An 18,828-nucleotide genomic window follows, 5' to 3' on the forward strand; every position below is an offset into this window, starting at 1 on the left:
CCCCCTCCCTTTGCCAAATACTCCTTGGAGAAGAAATACCATTTGAAACAAACAGAAAAGATAGGAATATAGTGATCCCTAATATATCAATTCTTCTTCTCCTTTAATCTCTGTACGGATGTAATGCATTGGCTTTATGAGAATAAAAATATATATTCTTCGCCTGTAAGCACGCGGTACAGCCTACGTTTTCTAATGCTTAATCGAGACATCTTTGTTATTTTTAAACTACTGCAAATCATCAAAATGGCTTTCATAAAGAAGCAACCACTTAACTAAAAAAAAGGGGGGTATTTTGTTAATTTTTCTGAGCCAGAAATTTTACCGCACAAATGTTTTATTCCGGTTTTTTTTTCAATGCTGGTAATCAATTTTTTTTTTTAACATTTAACACTATAATGTACGGAAGCGTATTAGGGACATAGAAAAAATAAAATTGGCAGTGAACTTTTTTTTCAAAGTCGAAATTTTGACATTTCAAATCTTAAAATTTCGACTTTAACTCGAAATTTTTAACTTTTCTTATCTTAAAATTTTGACTTTCTGAAATCTTGAAATTTCGACTTTTAAAAAAGTCGAAATTTTGACTTTATAAAAAGATAATGTATGGTGAAACTGTGGATTTAGAATATTTTTGTATCATCTGTAGGACCTTTTTTTTTTTTTTTATCCAATTGGTGTTTGGAATTTTTCCATCGATACCCCCTAAACAACAACAACAACAACAATACTTTATTTTTAAAGGGTTACACAGTTAGCTATATAACTAATCTTCCCTGAATCCCTGAGGCCCTCGACATGAGAAATCAAACAAAATGCAAACATATACATTGCATACATTAGTATAAAAAGTCAAGTATGATAATAATGTTCAATACAACTTGATAAAATGTGATGAAAAAAATAAACATGATGACATGATCAGTTTTTTTTATATTATTGAGACAGCTAGGTTGATTTCAATAAATGATCTGTTATTTTGTATTTGAAAGAATTAACATTTGTAATATTTCTTAAAGGTATTGGCAAATTATTCCACAAGAATGGTCCAGAATACATAAAAGATTTTTTGAACAATTCTGTTTTTGGTTTAGGGAGTATGAGGTTTCCTTGAACAGAATTTCTCATCTGCATATTATCAAAGGTCACACCAAACGCCGTGTACAGTAAACAAATTTGTTTTCTGTTAAATTTGTTTTAATAGAACTCGGAAGACCTTTGATAATATGCAAATGACATGTTTACTGTACACGGCGTTTGGTGTGAACACGGCCTTAGGTACTGCATTTGTATTCTGTTCATGTAAGAACCATCAAATCTTCCGTCCTGCATTTGTATGCTGTTCTTGTAAGGACCATTACATTTTAACGGACATCCCGAAATTTTCTTAATGTTAAAACCATCAAAGTTCTAGTTTTAAATTCTCTAGATGATCTTTGATGTTAAAGCTTTGAAAGTTGATTGTATTTATGATTTTGTTTTAGTGTTTTATGTTTCCTGGTAAATGATATTGTGTATTCAGAACAGCATAAGTTGGGTTGTCTTAATGTTGTGCTTGGCTTGTCTAAATATCATGTAAATGCCATTGTAGTATTATTGCATGTTAGAATTATGATGCTATATGCTTCCACTGATGGAATTTATGTGTCACATATGCATTAATAACAAGCAAATTTGTTTTAATAGAACTCGGAAGACCTTTGATAATATGTAAATGAGACGATATTGTGGAATTTTTCTGAATACGAAATGCAAATATTTTAATATAAAAGGAAATATTTACAATAATTTTCAGTTACTAGGTGGAATAAATTTATTTAAAAAAAACAAGAAAAAAAACAAATTTGATCTGACTTTTTAGCTCACCTGGCCCGAAGGGCCAAGTGAGCTTTTCCCATCACTTTGCATCTGTCGTTGTCGTTCGTCGTTGTTAACTTCTACAAAAATCTTCTCCTCTGAAACTACTGGGCCAAATTTAACCAAACTTGACCACAATCATCATTGGGGTATCTAGTTAAAAAAAATGTGAGCCGGCCAACCAACCAAGATGGCTGCCATAGCTAAGAATAGAACATAGGGGTAAAATGCAGTTTTTGGCTTTTAACTCATAAACCGAAGCATTTAGAGCAAATCTGACATTGGGGTAAAATTGTTAATCAGGTCAAGATCTATCTGCCCTGAAATTTTCAGATGAATCGGACAACCTGTTGTTGGGTCACTGCCCCCTTGTTGACCCCTTAAGGAGTTATTGCCCTATATAGTCAATTTTTAACCATTTTCAAAAATTTTAGTATTCTTTTAAAAAAAATCTTCTCCTCAGGAAACTACTAGGCCAAATTTAACCAAACTTGGCCACAATCATCATTGGGGTATCTGGTTTAAAAAATGTGTGCCGTGACCCGGCCAACCAACCAAGATGGCCACATAGTACATAGGGGTGAAATATAGATTTTGGCTTATATCTCTGAAACCAAAGCATTTAGAGCAAATCTGACGTAAGGGGGGGGGGGGGTAAAATTGTCTATTAGGTCAAGATCTATCTGCCCTGAAATTTTCAGACAAGTCGGACAACCAGTTGTTGGGTTGCTGCCCCCGAATTAGTAATTTTAAGGAAATTTTGCAGATTTTGGTTATTACCTTGAATGTTATTATAGATAAAGTGTAAACAGCAATAATGTTCAACAAAATAAAATCTACAAATAAGTCAACGTGACCAAAATTGTCAATTGACCCTTAAGGAGTTATTGCCATTTATAGTCCATATTTAACAATTATCATAAATTTTGGTAAATTTTTAGAAAATTTTTTCAACTGTAATTACTGGGCCAAGTTCATTATAGATAGAGATAATTGTAGCAACAAGAATGTCCAGTATAGAAAGATATACAAACACATCACCATTACCAAAACACAATTTTTGTCATGAATTTATCTATGTCCATTGTTTAGTATGCACATAGACCAAGGTGAGCGACACAGACTCTTTAGAGCCTCTAGTTTTCCTCCTTTTTTTCTTTTGGGGGGGGGGGATGTGGGTTATATATTCTAAAGAACAGATTTTGTTGAAAGCATGATAAAATCTATCATCAGATGTTATCCTATAAACTGAAGATCAATTTGGTGAGAAATTCATTGTGGCTGATGCCATATTTCTCTTTATGTGTTAATTTATATGGAAGTATATACCATGCAGAATAATAGAACAATGTTTCACAGTATCTCTATTTACAGTATCAGATGATTAACGTTACAGTTTCACACATTTCAGTTATAAAACAAACATCCACTAACTGTGTTGTAAATTTAGTTCATAGAAAAGTTGGATTGCAACTGTGAGTCTGCTTACTTTTTGTGTGACGTCTTCATGTTTCTCTGCAGTTAACTTTTGATTACTAGTTAGATAGTTTTTATGTGAAATGTAATGGAAGTTTCATGAAAAATAGACCATACCAAAAAATATATATTTATATTGCTTAAGATTTAATTATAAGGCATTGACTGTGCTGGTGTCAAACAAGTGCAATGTAAGAACCATTGTTTTGTTTTTTTAATGTTTGTTCTCAATTAAATAAAAGTACATAACAAGAACAGAAAGTTTAACTTTAGTACAAGTCATTCATTTTTAGGAAAACGGTTGATAAAATTTCATGATATTATGTCATTAAAGTTGGAATTTCAAACCCTTTCAATGAGCTGAAATACTTATTTGAATTCCTTTCATCATGATAAAAAATCAATGTTCAGTAACATTGTATAAATTGGTTGAGTTTTAAATCATGCAATGCCTTCCTATGACTATCTTTTCCATTAATTTTCTGAAGATAGTAAAAGCTTGATACATGATGGGTAAGGTACTATAATTACATCTCATAAATGGCAAGGTACTTTGTATTTCTGCTGAGTCATGTGACCATCTTTTTTGAAGTACCTGGAAAATAGGAAGTTGGAAAATATTTAATGGTTTTCATTTGATTTCAAATGTTTTGTATACATGTATGGCTTGCTCAATCGTTTTTTTTTCTGGTGTCACTAAATTCATTCATCCCCCCTCCCCCCCACCCCACTATACATTTACGTTTGTTCATACAAAGGCTAGTTGATAGTGGGGCTAGCTTTAAGCAGACAGAAAGTATATGAATTGGCATAACTTTTAGAATTTTATAGACTATTGATATGATTTATTTTCTTGGCTTCAAACAAAAAAAAACAGGACTGAAACATTGCTTGTATATAAGTGTGTTGAATCTTTTTTTTTTTATTTTTCACACATGTTTTATGTGACACTAATTAAATTTAGCTATTGAATAGGTCGTGTCACTTCTAAATTTAACATTTAAAAAAAAAACAAACATTTTTGACACTTTTAAGTTATAATTGTACATTTGATCAAATCAATTATCTTCGTTTGTGTGGATAAATTAAATCCCTTTTAGTAATTATAAATACCTAATACATTACTGGTAAGACCTTTAATTTCTTTGACCACCTTTCCTGGACATTTAACAGAATCTGATGTACAATGAATAAAAATAAATAAATAAAGTATATCATTAAATATAACATTTCTAAAAGTTTGGATTAGACGAAAAATTGAACTCGGGTGAGTACATTTTTGATTAAAAATACTTTTATCATTCTAAATTTAATGTAAAGACAATTATATGTTTCTCTTCTTTAGATGCATATTAGCTATTCATAAAGACATAATTGCAGACATCTGATAAAGTGAAAGCTGAGGTTTTTAGTATATTTTTTTAGTGTTAACGGTTGCTATCTAGTTAAATCTATTGATTGTTGTTTTCTTAATATGATAACTGTTTAAAATCTGAATTAATGAAAATTTCATATGAATCTTCATTTTCAATTAATAACTAATCATAAAACAGTGATTTTGATAGTATTTATATTAACTGGCTTACTCAAATATTTATGAAACCCCTAGGCTTTTGTCTAGGCAAACATACAATTAACAATTTTGCCTAGTAAGCACATTGAGATTTCCCCCCATATACTGTTTTCAGTGTTACATTTATTTCTTCTTATGCATTCCATATCAAAAATCTATAGAAAAATAACAATGCAATTGATATTAAAACTGAAACTGATGACCTTAGAGATTACAAAGAAATCTATAATGGATATTTATTCAAAATTTCTAGTTTTTCATTAGTCTGAAATTCAACCTCTGATTTATTGAAAAAAATATTATATTTTAAATATAATATTTTAATGTGTTTCACAACTAATTTGAGTGATATAGTTGTACTTATTTATTTCCTGTGACTCATATAAACTATTTTTTTTAATATAGAAGAAATTAAGAAAATAAGAATTCTTTGTTGTAACGTTTTCAAATAAACCAGAATTTTGATGCTAATGTCCACCACTAATGATTCTACATGTAGAATAATTACTTGTACATGTATTTAATGTTTGTTAATTACTCGCATTACAATACAATTAATATTGAAACAGTAACTGGTGACCTAGGGGATTATAAAGAAATCTATATTGAACATTTAAAACTGTAAGTACATGTACCAATAATTGATATAAAAATGTTTAACTAGGCTGGAAAGCGTGGACAACACTGTTTATTTTTACTGTTACTGAGCAAACTATGACGTTATAGTGCATTTTGCAAGCCTAAGAATTATAGATTGTGACATATCAGATTATTAAATAGTTGGACATAAGAGGTATCATACTCTAATCCTCTATTTATAAAATCAGTTTTTATTGAGAGAACTTTGTGAAGACTTAAGTATTGATTTAAATCGACAGGATGTTTCTGTCTTTAAAATCATCAGTAAAGGAATCGTCATTATGGACAACGTAGGATGCTCATATATTGATTGGTGTATAGGTAATGAAAAATCTACAGCTATAAAAACACGGAGAAAAGTGGATGTCAGCTAAATTACTTTTTATTTTTCTTTGTGCAATTCATCATAGCAACAAAATAAGTGTTATAAATAAGGCTGCAGATGATTTAGATCGCTAATTAGTTTTGCTTTTAATTAGTTCCTAGGGCTTTCCTGCTCAGTTGACAATTTGAACTGTGACAACTTGCAAACATCATTTTATTGGAAGGATTCAAAATAATCTTCTTGTTTTCATTTTACTTTGGAAATTTAAAAATTCACTTTAAACAGGTAAGCATATGACTTGATGTTGATTTATAGTTACCTTACATCCAGTGGGTAGTATTTTATGTTATTTAAGGATTTCTAATTGTTAAATTTTACAGAATTTTCATTTTGTTTTAATATTATACATGAAAATCAATATTTCTTTATATAAGTTATTTTCTTTTTATTCAAAACAAAAATCCTCAAGAAGTAAAAAAAGATCAGTAACACATAACATGATGAAATCTGACAAGAAAAGAAGAAACACAAGAGTAAAATATTCTCCTCTTTATGACAAAATATTGCTTAAGAATTTCAAGTTTTGAAATATAAACAAACATGTATCCATGTGAAAATTTTAAAAAATCCAGCTGGGACCTAATAATTGTTAGTGTCAGTTCCAAGTTAAGACAGTTGGCTTTTGAAATTAATATAAGATTTGTTTATAAATTAGGTCTTTTTCAATAGATTACTTGTCAAATTTAAGGAAAAATGAAGCTGTGCATGATTTATTATCTTTATGAGATTCAAGCATTTGAGGAAAAGAAAAATTGACTGGAACAAATTTTAAGAAAATACATGTTTTGAAATGAATGTTAATTTGCATGACACCTAATGCAAAGTCTAGAAAAAGGAGTAACTAGTTATAAAAGAAAATTTGATTTTTCACTTTTTGTAGAATCATATGTGTTTTTGGTACCCACCCACATGTGTTCAGGTACCTGCTTGCATTTTTGATATGACCTGTTTTCAGGTACGCACATTGTTTTTTGTACCCACATGTGTTCATGTGCCTGCTTGTGTTTTTGATACCCAACTGTTTTAGGTACACATTTGTGTGTGTTTTGGCTGTTTCTGCTCTTTGGTCAGGTTGTTGTCTCTTTGACACATTCCTGTTTCCCTTCTTCAATATTATTTAGATATATACCTGTGTTTAGGTACCCACTTGTGTTTTTTATCCCAATTGTTATGTGTTTGTATTGGTACCATCTTTGTTCATTTCATGTTTTTATCTTGTTTGTTTAAAATTAGATAGAGAACAAAGAACAGTGATGAAATATAACAAAATAGAAAAGTAACTGATAAATGTACATGAGTCAATATTTTCAATAGACCGTTCTTCTCAAGGTCTTCTTTTTTAAATGAGTAAGGAGATAGTTTTAAAGAGTTTTATTTAATTTCCTGGCTTTTGATTTTCAGCATGAGTAAGTGATCATATAGGAAAGGACAACTTTATATATTCGTTTCAATTCAACAATTTTTTATTTTTTTTTTAAATTTCCCAGTGCTTGTTGGAACTTACACTGATTTTGTTTATATTTTGAAGAAAATTTATGTTTAATATGGGATATAATTAAGAAAAGAAGGAAAAGTTATATGAATTAATCTTTGAAAGAGGACAATATGCCTTCAAATTTCAAAGTTACTATAAAAAGAAAAATAACAAAAATACTTAACTATGAGGAAAATTCAAAACAGAAAGTCACAAGGTAAATGACAAAATCAAAAGTTCAAACACATCAAACGAATGGATAACAACTGTCATATTCCTGACTGGGTACAGTCATTTTCTTATGTAGAAACTGAATTGAATTTCAGTCCAGCAATTCAACCTCCAATATGTGAAACTTGGAATTCATTACCATGACGCATTACTATAACGATACCATAATTTGTTGGTATAATTCATATCCAATTCAGTTGTAGAAGTATAGATTTTGCTATCTAATATATTGTCATTAAATTCTCTTTGAAATTTGTTTTAAATTGACAATTTTATGGATTTTAGCTCTATTTTGAAAAATATATCCTACACTGTAATTTTAAAATTTAATATTGAATTGATCAGTTTATGGATTTAAGAACAGGAAATGCCAAAGCTGTTTAGTTTCATATTTCACTATTTTCTGAGTACTCAAAGAACTTTTGTACCTGTTCATTTGAAACTTATATATAAAGGCATCAAATTGGAGTTTATTTATGTTGAAAAAAACATCATCACTCCTGATTAGGATAACTAATTTGATATTTTTGTAATCGTCAACAAAACAAGATATTGTGATTTATTTATTGATGGATGAGTTCAAAATACTAGTATATGTGTTTTTACGAAACCATGCATTTAGTAAAGTAATACAATATAAGTAAATGATTAGTATTATCAATGGATAAAACAGAAGTTAGTTTTTCAATCAAGTAACATTATTTTTTTTAAATTAGAAGGATTATATTTTTTCAATGAGGGAGAATATTAGTTTTACAATTAAGCAATGACTGTAATATTTTTTCTGTCTATTAAGAAATAACATAAAAAATTCGGTGCACACAGAATAACGCACGTAGCAGGTTATTTTACAGTGTGCAACACATTTTTTATGTTATTTCGAATAGATAGAAAAAATATTACAGTCATTTCTTATAGTTTAATTCGAAATTCCATTTTAAACCGTAGAAAACCATGAAAAAAACGTTGATGACGTCACGGTCACATGACTAACTTATGTCTATGGACTGATAACAAAATAACGTCAGCCAATCAAAAGACGCGTTACATCCAAAATTAAATTATTGAGGGGGGATATAGTTTTTCAATGAGGGGGATATAGTTTTACAATGAGGGGGGATAAAGTTTTTCAACAACGTGGAATATAGTAATTCAATAAAGTGGAATATAGTTTTTCAATATGGTGGAATATAGTTAAATTTCAAGGTTCTAAAAACACCCCCATAGTAATTATAGTAAATGTAATAATAGGAGATAAAGGTTATACAACTCTGAATTTCCGAAATAGCATCCCCACAATGCAAATATCCAAAAGACATCAGTGGGCAACATATAGGTATCAACAATTACGTCATTTAGTATAGTCAACATTTACCAAATGTCTGAAACAGATTACAGATGTTCCATGGATTGTTTTAAGGTATGTGTGTCAACAATAAGTATCTAAAAACTCCATGATGAAACTTATCACTATAATTTCTGAATCTACAGTATATCTATATATAAAATAAAACTCTAAAACTGCATAAGGAAACTAAACTACTCAAATAACTTTATATTATTTTATTCTTTCAGGCAGGATAAATTCAACATAAGTACTAGGAGGACAGAATAATGAAAAAAGACTTGTTACTACAGCAGCAGATATTTGACAAAAGTTCATGACCTGCATTTAAGCTATGGAATGGTTACCTCCTTAAAAGAAAGTCCAGTTTAAATTTTAATGTTTACCACTTCTGTCAGATGAAAATGTAACTGTATTTTACTCGAATTTTTCAATAATATAATCAAGAATCATGCTGCGGAACAAATCTTTTAGAAAACAATCAAGAAAGGTGCGCTTGTTTATGCTTTTTGGATCACTGTGTACAGCATTTATTATAATCTTATTTACTAATTATAGACAAAGGAATGTTGGATATATTGCAGAAGATACACACTTTGCTTCACGGAAACTTTTAAACACATCAGACTCTGGTGATGATAGTCTTTATCCTCCAGATGCATTTACAGACGAACAATTAAAGAATGGTGCCGTTGTCTTACATGTGATTGGACTGATATATATGTTTATAGCGTTGGCTATTGTATGTGATGAGTTCTTTGTACCAGCTCTTGGAGTTATAATAGAGAGATTTAAAATAACCGAGGATGTAGCTGGAGCAACTTTTATGGCTGCTGGCGGTAGTGCTCCAGAACTTTTTACAAGTCTATTTGGAATCTTTTTTGCCAAGAGTAACGTGGGTATAGGAACGATTGTTGGATCTGCTGTGTTCAATATTTTATTTGTGATTGGTATGTGTGCTATATTTAGTAAAACAGTTTTAAATCTGACATGGTGGCCATTATTCCGAGATGTTACGTTTTATAGTATAGACTTAATATTACTAATTGCTTTTTTTTACGATGAGGTCATAAAATGGCACGAAGCGTTGATATTATTTTTTGGATATGTTGCTTATGTTCTTTTCATGAAGTTTAATGCACAAATAGAAGACAGAGTTAAAAGCTGCTTGAAGAAACGATGCAACAAAGTTGAAACACAAGAGGTTTGTATTTTTATGTGATAATCTACATATATTACCAGATTGCATTTACTTGTAACAGGCTATTATTTCAACTTGGAATTATTTTTAATTATGGAATTTGCATAATTTCTTGTGCTTGAAATTTTTAATAAATTTCGTGTGTATTCTGTATTTTAATGTTTTGAGCAGTGCATAATTAACACTTTCCATACAATTTATTTTGTATAGATAGTGTTGTGCCTGGCACAGTACATGGTATTGAAAATGTGCTATCTTCTTAGTAATAGAAAGAGTTGTGCCTTGCACAGAACAGTATAATACAGATTAGACATGGAATTTATTGAAAAATTTCATTCACGAGAAATTATGCAAAATACTTAGATAAAAATAATACAAAGTCAAAATATTAGCCTGTTTTGTATAATACTGTTTTTCACCGCATGAGACTGTCACGGAATAGAAGTTCCTTCATAATATAAGTTCCAAAAGTAAAAAATATTCTGGAATATTATTTTCACAGGAATAAATATTACAGTTAATGTTCCTAACAGAATAAATGGTATAGAATATTTGTTCCAACAAGCATAGATATTATGACAATACATTGACAAGAAGACAACAGTCACAAGTCAAATGGAGACATTAAGTTATTACCCTAAAAAAATATTCTTTTGAAAAGAACATTTCACGTAATATTGAATGAATTACCGCTTCTCATTTGACTTCCTTTCTAAATATAATCATGTAAGTTGTACCATATGAAAAGAAATAACAATGTAATTTGACTTCCTCCTAAATATGGTACACAGTATTACAAACAAATGAGTAACTATATATACAAGCACATTCATGCTTCTTTTTAAGAGAAGGATCATGATTTGATATTAGTTTAATAGATGTAGAGGCTGACATTGTTAAAACACCTGCCTCATTATGAGGGGTTAAAAGAAGGCCAAAAATTATGCCTGTTCAATAAGAAGCTTTTGTTTTTTTTGTTTCTGATTTCCAGACAAAACTCTAAAATCCTTAAATATTAAAGTTTCATTGTTATTCCCAATCTGATTTGATTTTTCTTTAGATTCCTTTTTATTGTTGTCAGTTACTTTTAGGAGATATCATGGTATGATTGCCCATGAGACAACATTCCACCATAGACAAACAAATAAGTATGTGAACAACTACAACGGTCATCATTAAAAATCCTATGAAGAGCATCAGATGACAAAAAAGCGAAATTCAGGCTTTTAATTCTACTATTTATATAATAGTTATTGAAAAACTGGTCATTATCGTGATATATGGACTGCCCACAGGACAGTGGCATTGACTAAGCGAGGTCATTATCGCTGTCACAGTCAATATCACTGTCCCATAGACAGTCCATGTACATGTAACCCGATAATGACCAGTTCTTTAATAACTATTGTGTTTATTTCATTGCCGAATCATGTTTCCAAAATTTCTCATAAATTTAAATTGTTCAAAGCAAATTCGAATTATTGTACGATTTCTATAGGAAAGAGTGAAGATCAGTCATAGTGATAACTGTAAGTCACTGCCATTCATTTAAGAAACAATTTTTCAGGATATGAATTCAAAATAAAGTTTTCTATTATTTTATAATTATCGAAAACATATGGTGAACAATTCAAAAACTTTAATATAAAATTGACATCACTCTAAACAGAAAAACCACGCCGTACTAGGCATTACTATGTGAAAATCAGTTAACCTTGTTATCCAATGAGAGAAGCTAATTCTTAATCGATATGAAATAATATTGAATACTTCACTCTTTAGAAGTATTGACCATCCTACCAGTTTTAACTAGCATTCCATAATTCTCTAATTTTGTATATGAATTTAAACCAGTTCTGACCAGTATGATAAATTTTCGTTAACAATTGGTTAATTGAAATTGTCTCTTATAATTTCCCGCCATTTCCCTTCAGATCATTGTATTATACATTACTTTCCATTAAATCATTAAAGAAACATATTCTTCCATTCAACCCATTGACCTTTTAGACCACAACATTTGTCCACACTAGGTACATGTAGTTAAATTTTCCAATTTTGAAATGCTCGGTAAACATTGCATTTTAATGTTTGAAAATTTAATGACTTGAGTGGATAAATATTGTAATCAATGGTGTTGTGTGGTAGAATTTATATTTAACTTGTGTTTGTTGACATGCTGTTTTTTTTATACGACCCCAAAATTTTTTTGGGATCGTATATTGGTATGATGTCGTCGTCTGCGTCGTCTGCGTCGTCGTCCGAAGACACATTGGTTTCCGGATAATAACTTTAGTTTAAGTGAAGAGATCTTCATGAAATTTTTTCAGAAGGTTCAATACCACAAAAGGAAGGTTGGGATTGATTTTGGGGATGATGGTCACAACCGATTAGGAATTAGGGGCCCAAAAGGGGCCCAAAACAAGCATTTTTCTAGTTTCAGGATAATAACTTGTTTAGAAGTATTTCAATTGCTCTAAAATCATACCGCAATGTTTAAAACCACAAGTAGAAGGTTTGGATTCATTTTAGGGGATTATGGAGCCAAAGTTTAGGAATTAAGGGCCAAAAAGGGGTCAAAACAAGCTTTTTTCTAGTTTCAAGACAATAACTTATGTGTAATTGTATGGATCTCTCTGAAATTGTACCACAATGTACCATATAACAAAGGGGAGGCTGGGATTAAGTTTTGGGTTAATTGCCCAAAATATGTAGGAATTAGGGGCCTAAAAAGGGCCAAAAAGAAGCATGATTCTAGTTTCCAAACAATTATGACAATAACTTGTGTTTAAGTGTATGGATCTCTCTGAAATTGTACTACAAGGTTCAATACTGCAATGGAAAGCATGGGATTGAGTTTAAGGGTTATTGCTCCAAGGGGGTTCAAAAAGTTGTGGGGGATTTTTTGTTTACCATTTTTTGAAGGGCTTCCTTTTTTTTCAAAGAGGGTTTCAAGAAGAAATCTTCAATTGCACAGTATTGTGCAATAGATTTGTTAGATCTTTGACCACATTAATTTTGTGACAAAAACCTATATTATGTCAAAAATTTGATCACAATCCAAATTCAGACAGAATCAAGCTTGAATATTGTGACCAAATTTGCCCCAACTATTCAGGGTTCAACCACTGGGGTCGTATAAAGCTGCGCCCTGCGGAGCACCTGGTTTTACCAAGATTGATCAAGGTTAGCTTTGCATAAACATTTTTCTCATATGTTGTTTACAGAACACAATTGCAAAATGAGAAATTGATATAATTTCTGTGTAACCATGACTTATACCATGACTTATTAGTTAAAGCAGATAACTTATCTTGCATAAAGCATTGTTGTAGATTAATGCATGTCAGTGGTACATTAGTCATCTTGTATCAAAACAGTGAAATAGATCTGGAATCATTAATGAAATGAAAAATTAACAAATCACAGCAGCTTTTAATACAGTAATCAACTGCAATGTTTGGCAGTAACAATAAAACTGGTTAGATGGCCTTGAAGTTTTGATCTTGAAAAACTGAATATTTAGGGGTATTAGGGTATAGAATCATGCAACACCTCGGGTTTAATTCCAACTGGCAGTAAATTCCATGCCAAAGTTGGGCATAATATTGCACCCATGTATGGTCTGAAAAATTGAATGCTTCTTTTTGTTATTTGATATGAGTGTAAATGCATTGAACGGTGCACATATTTTATTAAACACAGGAGCGCTTCATTCTAATGATAACAAAGCACACATCATCAACACTTTAACAACCTTATCACATTACAAAAAAAAGAATTGTTCAATTCTTATAAAAACATTTTATGCCTACAATAAGATACAGAGTTAAATCAAGCTTTCCATTTTGTTTTCCACTGTTGTGATGTTGTCATTGGAAGCAATTAAGTGCAGTCATGAATATTGAATTTTATTGAGAAATGAAAATTAATTTAAGAATGCCTTGCAGTTGTTATCTGTCAATTAGAATTACAAATCTCTTATGAAACATGCATATAATGTAATTATAAAACTTTTAACTTCCTTGAAGGATTATGGGATACATAGTACAGCACTAATAAGACAAATAACTCATCTTTATCTGAAGGGAGGAAATATCAAAAGGAGGTTCAGATTTAACATTCTATAATTTCAGAAACTACAAAATTTCAGTCTCCATGACAGTTAGGAACAAATATATTTGGATATATTTTTCATATGAAACGAGGCTCATGAAACAAATGAATTATAACTGTAGTTTTATTACTCATGTTTTTGAAAAACCTGTTCCATTTGACCTGCTGATCTGCCAATCTGTTCTAAAATAATCCATTGTAGTTTTTTTAAGGATACACTAAAATCTAGAATAGCGTTGGGGAAAATATGATTAAGGGTGCAGATGCTCATAGATGCAGGCAAAAAGTTCAGTTATGGAAAGCATATAATAAGAAAATACCAAACAGATAACTCAAAGTTTATAAAGTGTTTAGTTGGTCAAATTTTTTATAATAGTTATCAAAGGTACCAGGATTATATAAAAGATGTAGATATTTTTTCTTTTTGAGATTTTCAATTTTCAATTTAGACAAATTGTCTTGCTTTCATTGTAATATTCAGGAAGGGGATAATTGTATTTTAGTCCTTCTAGATTTTTCTATCTGAATCTATGTCTGAATTTAGTAAGCACATACATGTTTGATATAGGTTCAAATGAAGTTTACTATAGGTTGCACTTTGTAAATACAGCTGTTTCTCAAAACACGCCTCTTTTGGGGAGTAATTGAATATTCATAGAAAATTGATTTTGTTTACATACTGGTTCCCAGTTATGCTCTCTGTGTTCCATATCGCAGAGACAGAACTTGGGAATGTTACCAGTAAATAAACACGTGCATATTGTTTACATTGAAATCTGTGGTAACCTTTCATTCGAGGTAGGGGTAGTTAAGAAAATTAGTGTAAGTTTAAACTCGGAGAAGTTCAGGGCATATAAACGTTGAAAATATGCCGCACAGCCCTATATTTTGACCTTTGAAAAAAATTGTGGTGCATATGAACTTTCAATTCTAGGATAAGATTTTTTTCAAAACTTCATAGTAAAAGTGGTACAGTTTTAGCCGTAAAAGGAGTTCCTATGGGAAATTGCATTGTCAATATTTACAGAAATGCAACCTATATAGGGTGAAAAAGGGGAACATTCAGAATTTAACCAAATTTGCTTTATTTCACAGATTTTAAAGAAATTAACTCAAATAAGAAGTTTTATAAATATTTATTGAAGATTGATAGAATCCTGGGCCTTAAATATGATGACTCAGCATAAATTCACAGTTTACAGTATGCACAGTTTACTTAAAGTCCTGGATACAAAATTAAATCATAATATTTGCATATTTGTAAGTTAAATTGTTAAGAAGTGCTTATATTTACTCTTCGCAGTCATTGAAACTCATAGATCCTTCCTGAATATTATTTATGGGGTATTTGTGTCCTTTCGATAACCCAAAAGTAAGCCGCAACACCTAAATCTGCTTTTTTGTCACCACAGCATAATTATTACAAGCTAGAAAAACAAAAATATCTCAAGAAAACTTACAATAGTGTGTTCTATCCTGAATATGTACTAAATATTCCAAATTGCTAGAAACAGCAGAATTATTTAGGAAATTTGAGGCCCCAGGGGCAAGAAACATAGAAAAATGCCTACCCCTGGGTCATAAAACAAATAATTTAACTTGTAAATGCTATGATTTTATGATTTTAAAGTTCTTGATATAGAAAACAATAACTATGCTTGGAAGTTATGCAAAAATCAAATGTTAGCAGTCATCTCTACAACATTTTAAGTGAATTTATATCTCAGACTGGTATCTGCATACATACAACTATTGCAAATATGGCTTTGTTTGAACACTTCTAGTATATATAGTAGCTAAATTGTGTCAGATATATGGTTAAAGATGATACTGTTGTGACAAGAATTCTAAATTGACCATTTGAGGCAGAAAATGTGTTCTTTAATTGACAAATAGGCATACAGTAAGATGTGGACTGGAGAGAGAGGCTGGATTGGATACTTTATATAATCTTGAATGTTGTAATGATTGACTGCTAAACATTACATTTATGATTTTCTCATATGCTTTCAATATGTTATCAAAACAGTTTTTAACAGGTTCTAGGCATTTTTTATCAGAAAATATGCAAATAGGATAAGCTGGCAATAATTAAAGTCTTGTTTTCAAATTCTTTAAAAAATTGAAACAGGGGAGGGGGTATAAAATGTATAGTAAAGAAAAACTTAGAGTATACACAGTGATTTCTTTAAGACTTTAATTCTGATAAATGAGTATTAATGTGAGAAAAACTGATTTTAGAGAGTTTTCTATTTGAATAAATGTCTGTATAGGTTGCACTTTGTAAATACAGCTGTTTCTCAAAACACGCCTCTTTTGGGGAGTAATTGAATATTCATAGAAAATTGATTTTGTTTACATACTGGTTCCCAGTTATGCTCTCTGTGTTCCATATCGCAGAGACAGAACTTGGGAATGTTACCAGTAAATAAACACGTGCATATTGTTTACATTGAAATCTGTGGTAACCTTTCATTCGAGGTAGGGGTAGTTAAGAAAATTAGTGTAAGTTTAAACTCTGAGAAGTTCAGGGCATATAAACGTTGAAAATATGCTGCACAGCCCTATATTTTGACCTTTGAAAAAAATTGTGGTGCATATGAACTTTCAATTCTAGGATAAGATTTTTTTCAAAACTTCATAGTAAAAGTGGTACAGTTTTAGCCGTAAAAGGAGTTCCTATGGGAAATTGCATTGTCAATATTTACAGAAATGCAACCTATATTGGCTAAATATGTGACGGTAAAATTTATGTCTTTGGAGATCAAACTATACAATTTCATTATGCCTAATATACATGTAGTATTGGGATCTATATTATTAACTCTGTAATTACCTGTTAAACCTGAACTTCACAAAATCAGCATATTTATTTCTAATTACAGCTTTATGAAATGAGCAGTAGCGTTTATTAAACTGTCATCACTTATTTTCCATCAATTGTTTGGTTTCCATGGTAATAACACCATTAAGCGAGACATACCTATTATCTATATTCTATGGATTCATTAAGAGTATTGGATCAGAAAAAAATTAAAGTAATCTGATGTAATTAATGTCTATGCAAATCAATAGAGTGTTCAGGAATGTTTTTCTAGATAACTCAGTCCTTGAAAATGAAATGAAATTCTATTGAAAATCTGTAGCTGGAACACTTATTCCTGGAAATTTATAATTATAAGATTAGTTCGTGAAAACAATCAATTGTAATTTTAATTGATTGTTTTTGTTCAGTTTGGATAGTGTGAAGGAAAGCATTAGCCACATTTTCCCTACTATCAGTAATTTGACAGACTTCCATCTTTAAGGAGAAAAATAGAATATAAGATAATACATGCAATAATTTAGACCCCCCCTCTAGGCACACAGCCACATGATGCATTTAGAAATACCCAAACATGATGGCCATTAACATGGCAGAACATGTCTTGACAACAGTAAAACTGTCAATACATATGACAACAGGCAGACATATCATGATGTCAGTAAATATGTCTTTACAGACATTGACAGCAGTCAACTTTTCTGTTAACCTGTCAGTTCATGTCATGACAGTAGTCACCTGTCAGTAAATGCCATGATGTCAGTAAATATGTTCGAACATAATTTTATGTCAGTCACCCTGTCATTCATTTCATGTCAGTAGTCAATCTGTCAGTTCATGACATTGTAGTAGTAAACTGCCAGTAAAAATGTCAGTTAATTTCATGTTTGTAGTTAAAATCTCTGTAAATGCCACATTGACAGTTAACCTTTCACAACACATCATGAAGGCATGATACCTGTCAGTACATGTCAGGAAAGTAGTACACCTGTCAGTACATACCATGATTTTAGTCAACCTGTCAGTACATATCATGAAATCAGTAAACCTGTTAGTACATGTAATGATTTCAGTAAACCTGTCAGTACATGTAATGAAAGAAGTAAACCTGTCAGTACATGTAATGAAAGAAGTAAACCTGTCTGTACATGTAATGAAAGAAGTAAACCTGTCAGTACTTGTCATAAAAGAAGTAAACATGTCAGTACATGTAATGAAAGAAGTAAACCTGTCAGTACATGTAATGAAAGCCTTGAACCTGTCAGTACATATCATGAAAGAAGTACACCTGCATGATTTCAGTCAAACTGTCAGTACATGTCATGATGTCAGTAAACTTGACAGTACATCATGATGGTAGTTGAATTGTCAATACATTTCATAACCAACAACCAATAAACTGATTGACATAATTTGGAAATCTATCTTTTTTACAGAGACCAGAACGAAGTTTAAGTATGCCAATTTTACATGCAGGAGGGAACAGATTTAGACATGGAATATTAGACCTGATCATTCATTCAAATCACCACAACTTACATGAAGGTTAGTGTTAGTAGAGACAAACTTTTAATAACTTACACACCTAAACCATCTTATTTTTAGATAACTTGACTCAAATTGTCTGTCTGTATGAAAAAGTTGAAAACTTACAGTGATATCTGTTGGTTAGTTGGCCCAAATATAGTTATTTATACAATATGTGTT

The 18,828-nt window shown here is 30.7% G+C and overlaps 1 protein-coding gene across 8 annotated transcripts in view; it reads left to right on the plus strand.

Annotated features, from left to right (window-relative positions):
* Window positions 1-18,828, plus strand: part of LOC143073342 (sodium/potassium/calcium exchanger Nckx30C-like) — a 98,902-nt gene that overhangs the window by 47,377 nt on the left and 32,697 nt on the right. For 6 of the 8 annotated variants that reach the window (XM_076248796.1, XM_076248798.1, XM_076248797.1 and 3 more), the window contains 2 exons: window positions 9,211-10,184; window positions 18,558-18,666. In XM_076248796.1, the coding sequence (XP_076104911.1) occupies window positions 9,432-10,184; window positions 18,558-18,666 (862 nt within the window). In that variant the 5' untranslated portion in view covers window positions 9,211-9,431. Of the gene's footprint in view, window positions 1-4,527; window positions 4,601-5,721; window positions 6,156-9,210; window positions 10,185-18,557; window positions 18,667-18,828 lie in introns of those variants that run through there. The other 2 variants (XM_076248802.1, XM_076248799.1) reach the window with 2 other exon arrangements.

This window comes from Mytilus galloprovincialis, chromosome 4 (genome assembly GCF_965363235.1).
Source record: "Mytilus galloprovincialis chromosome 4, xbMytGall1.hap1.1, whole genome shotgun sequence".
Classification (NCBI taxonomy): Eukaryota; Metazoa; Mollusca; class Bivalvia; order Mytilida; family Mytilidae; genus Mytilus; species Mytilus galloprovincialis.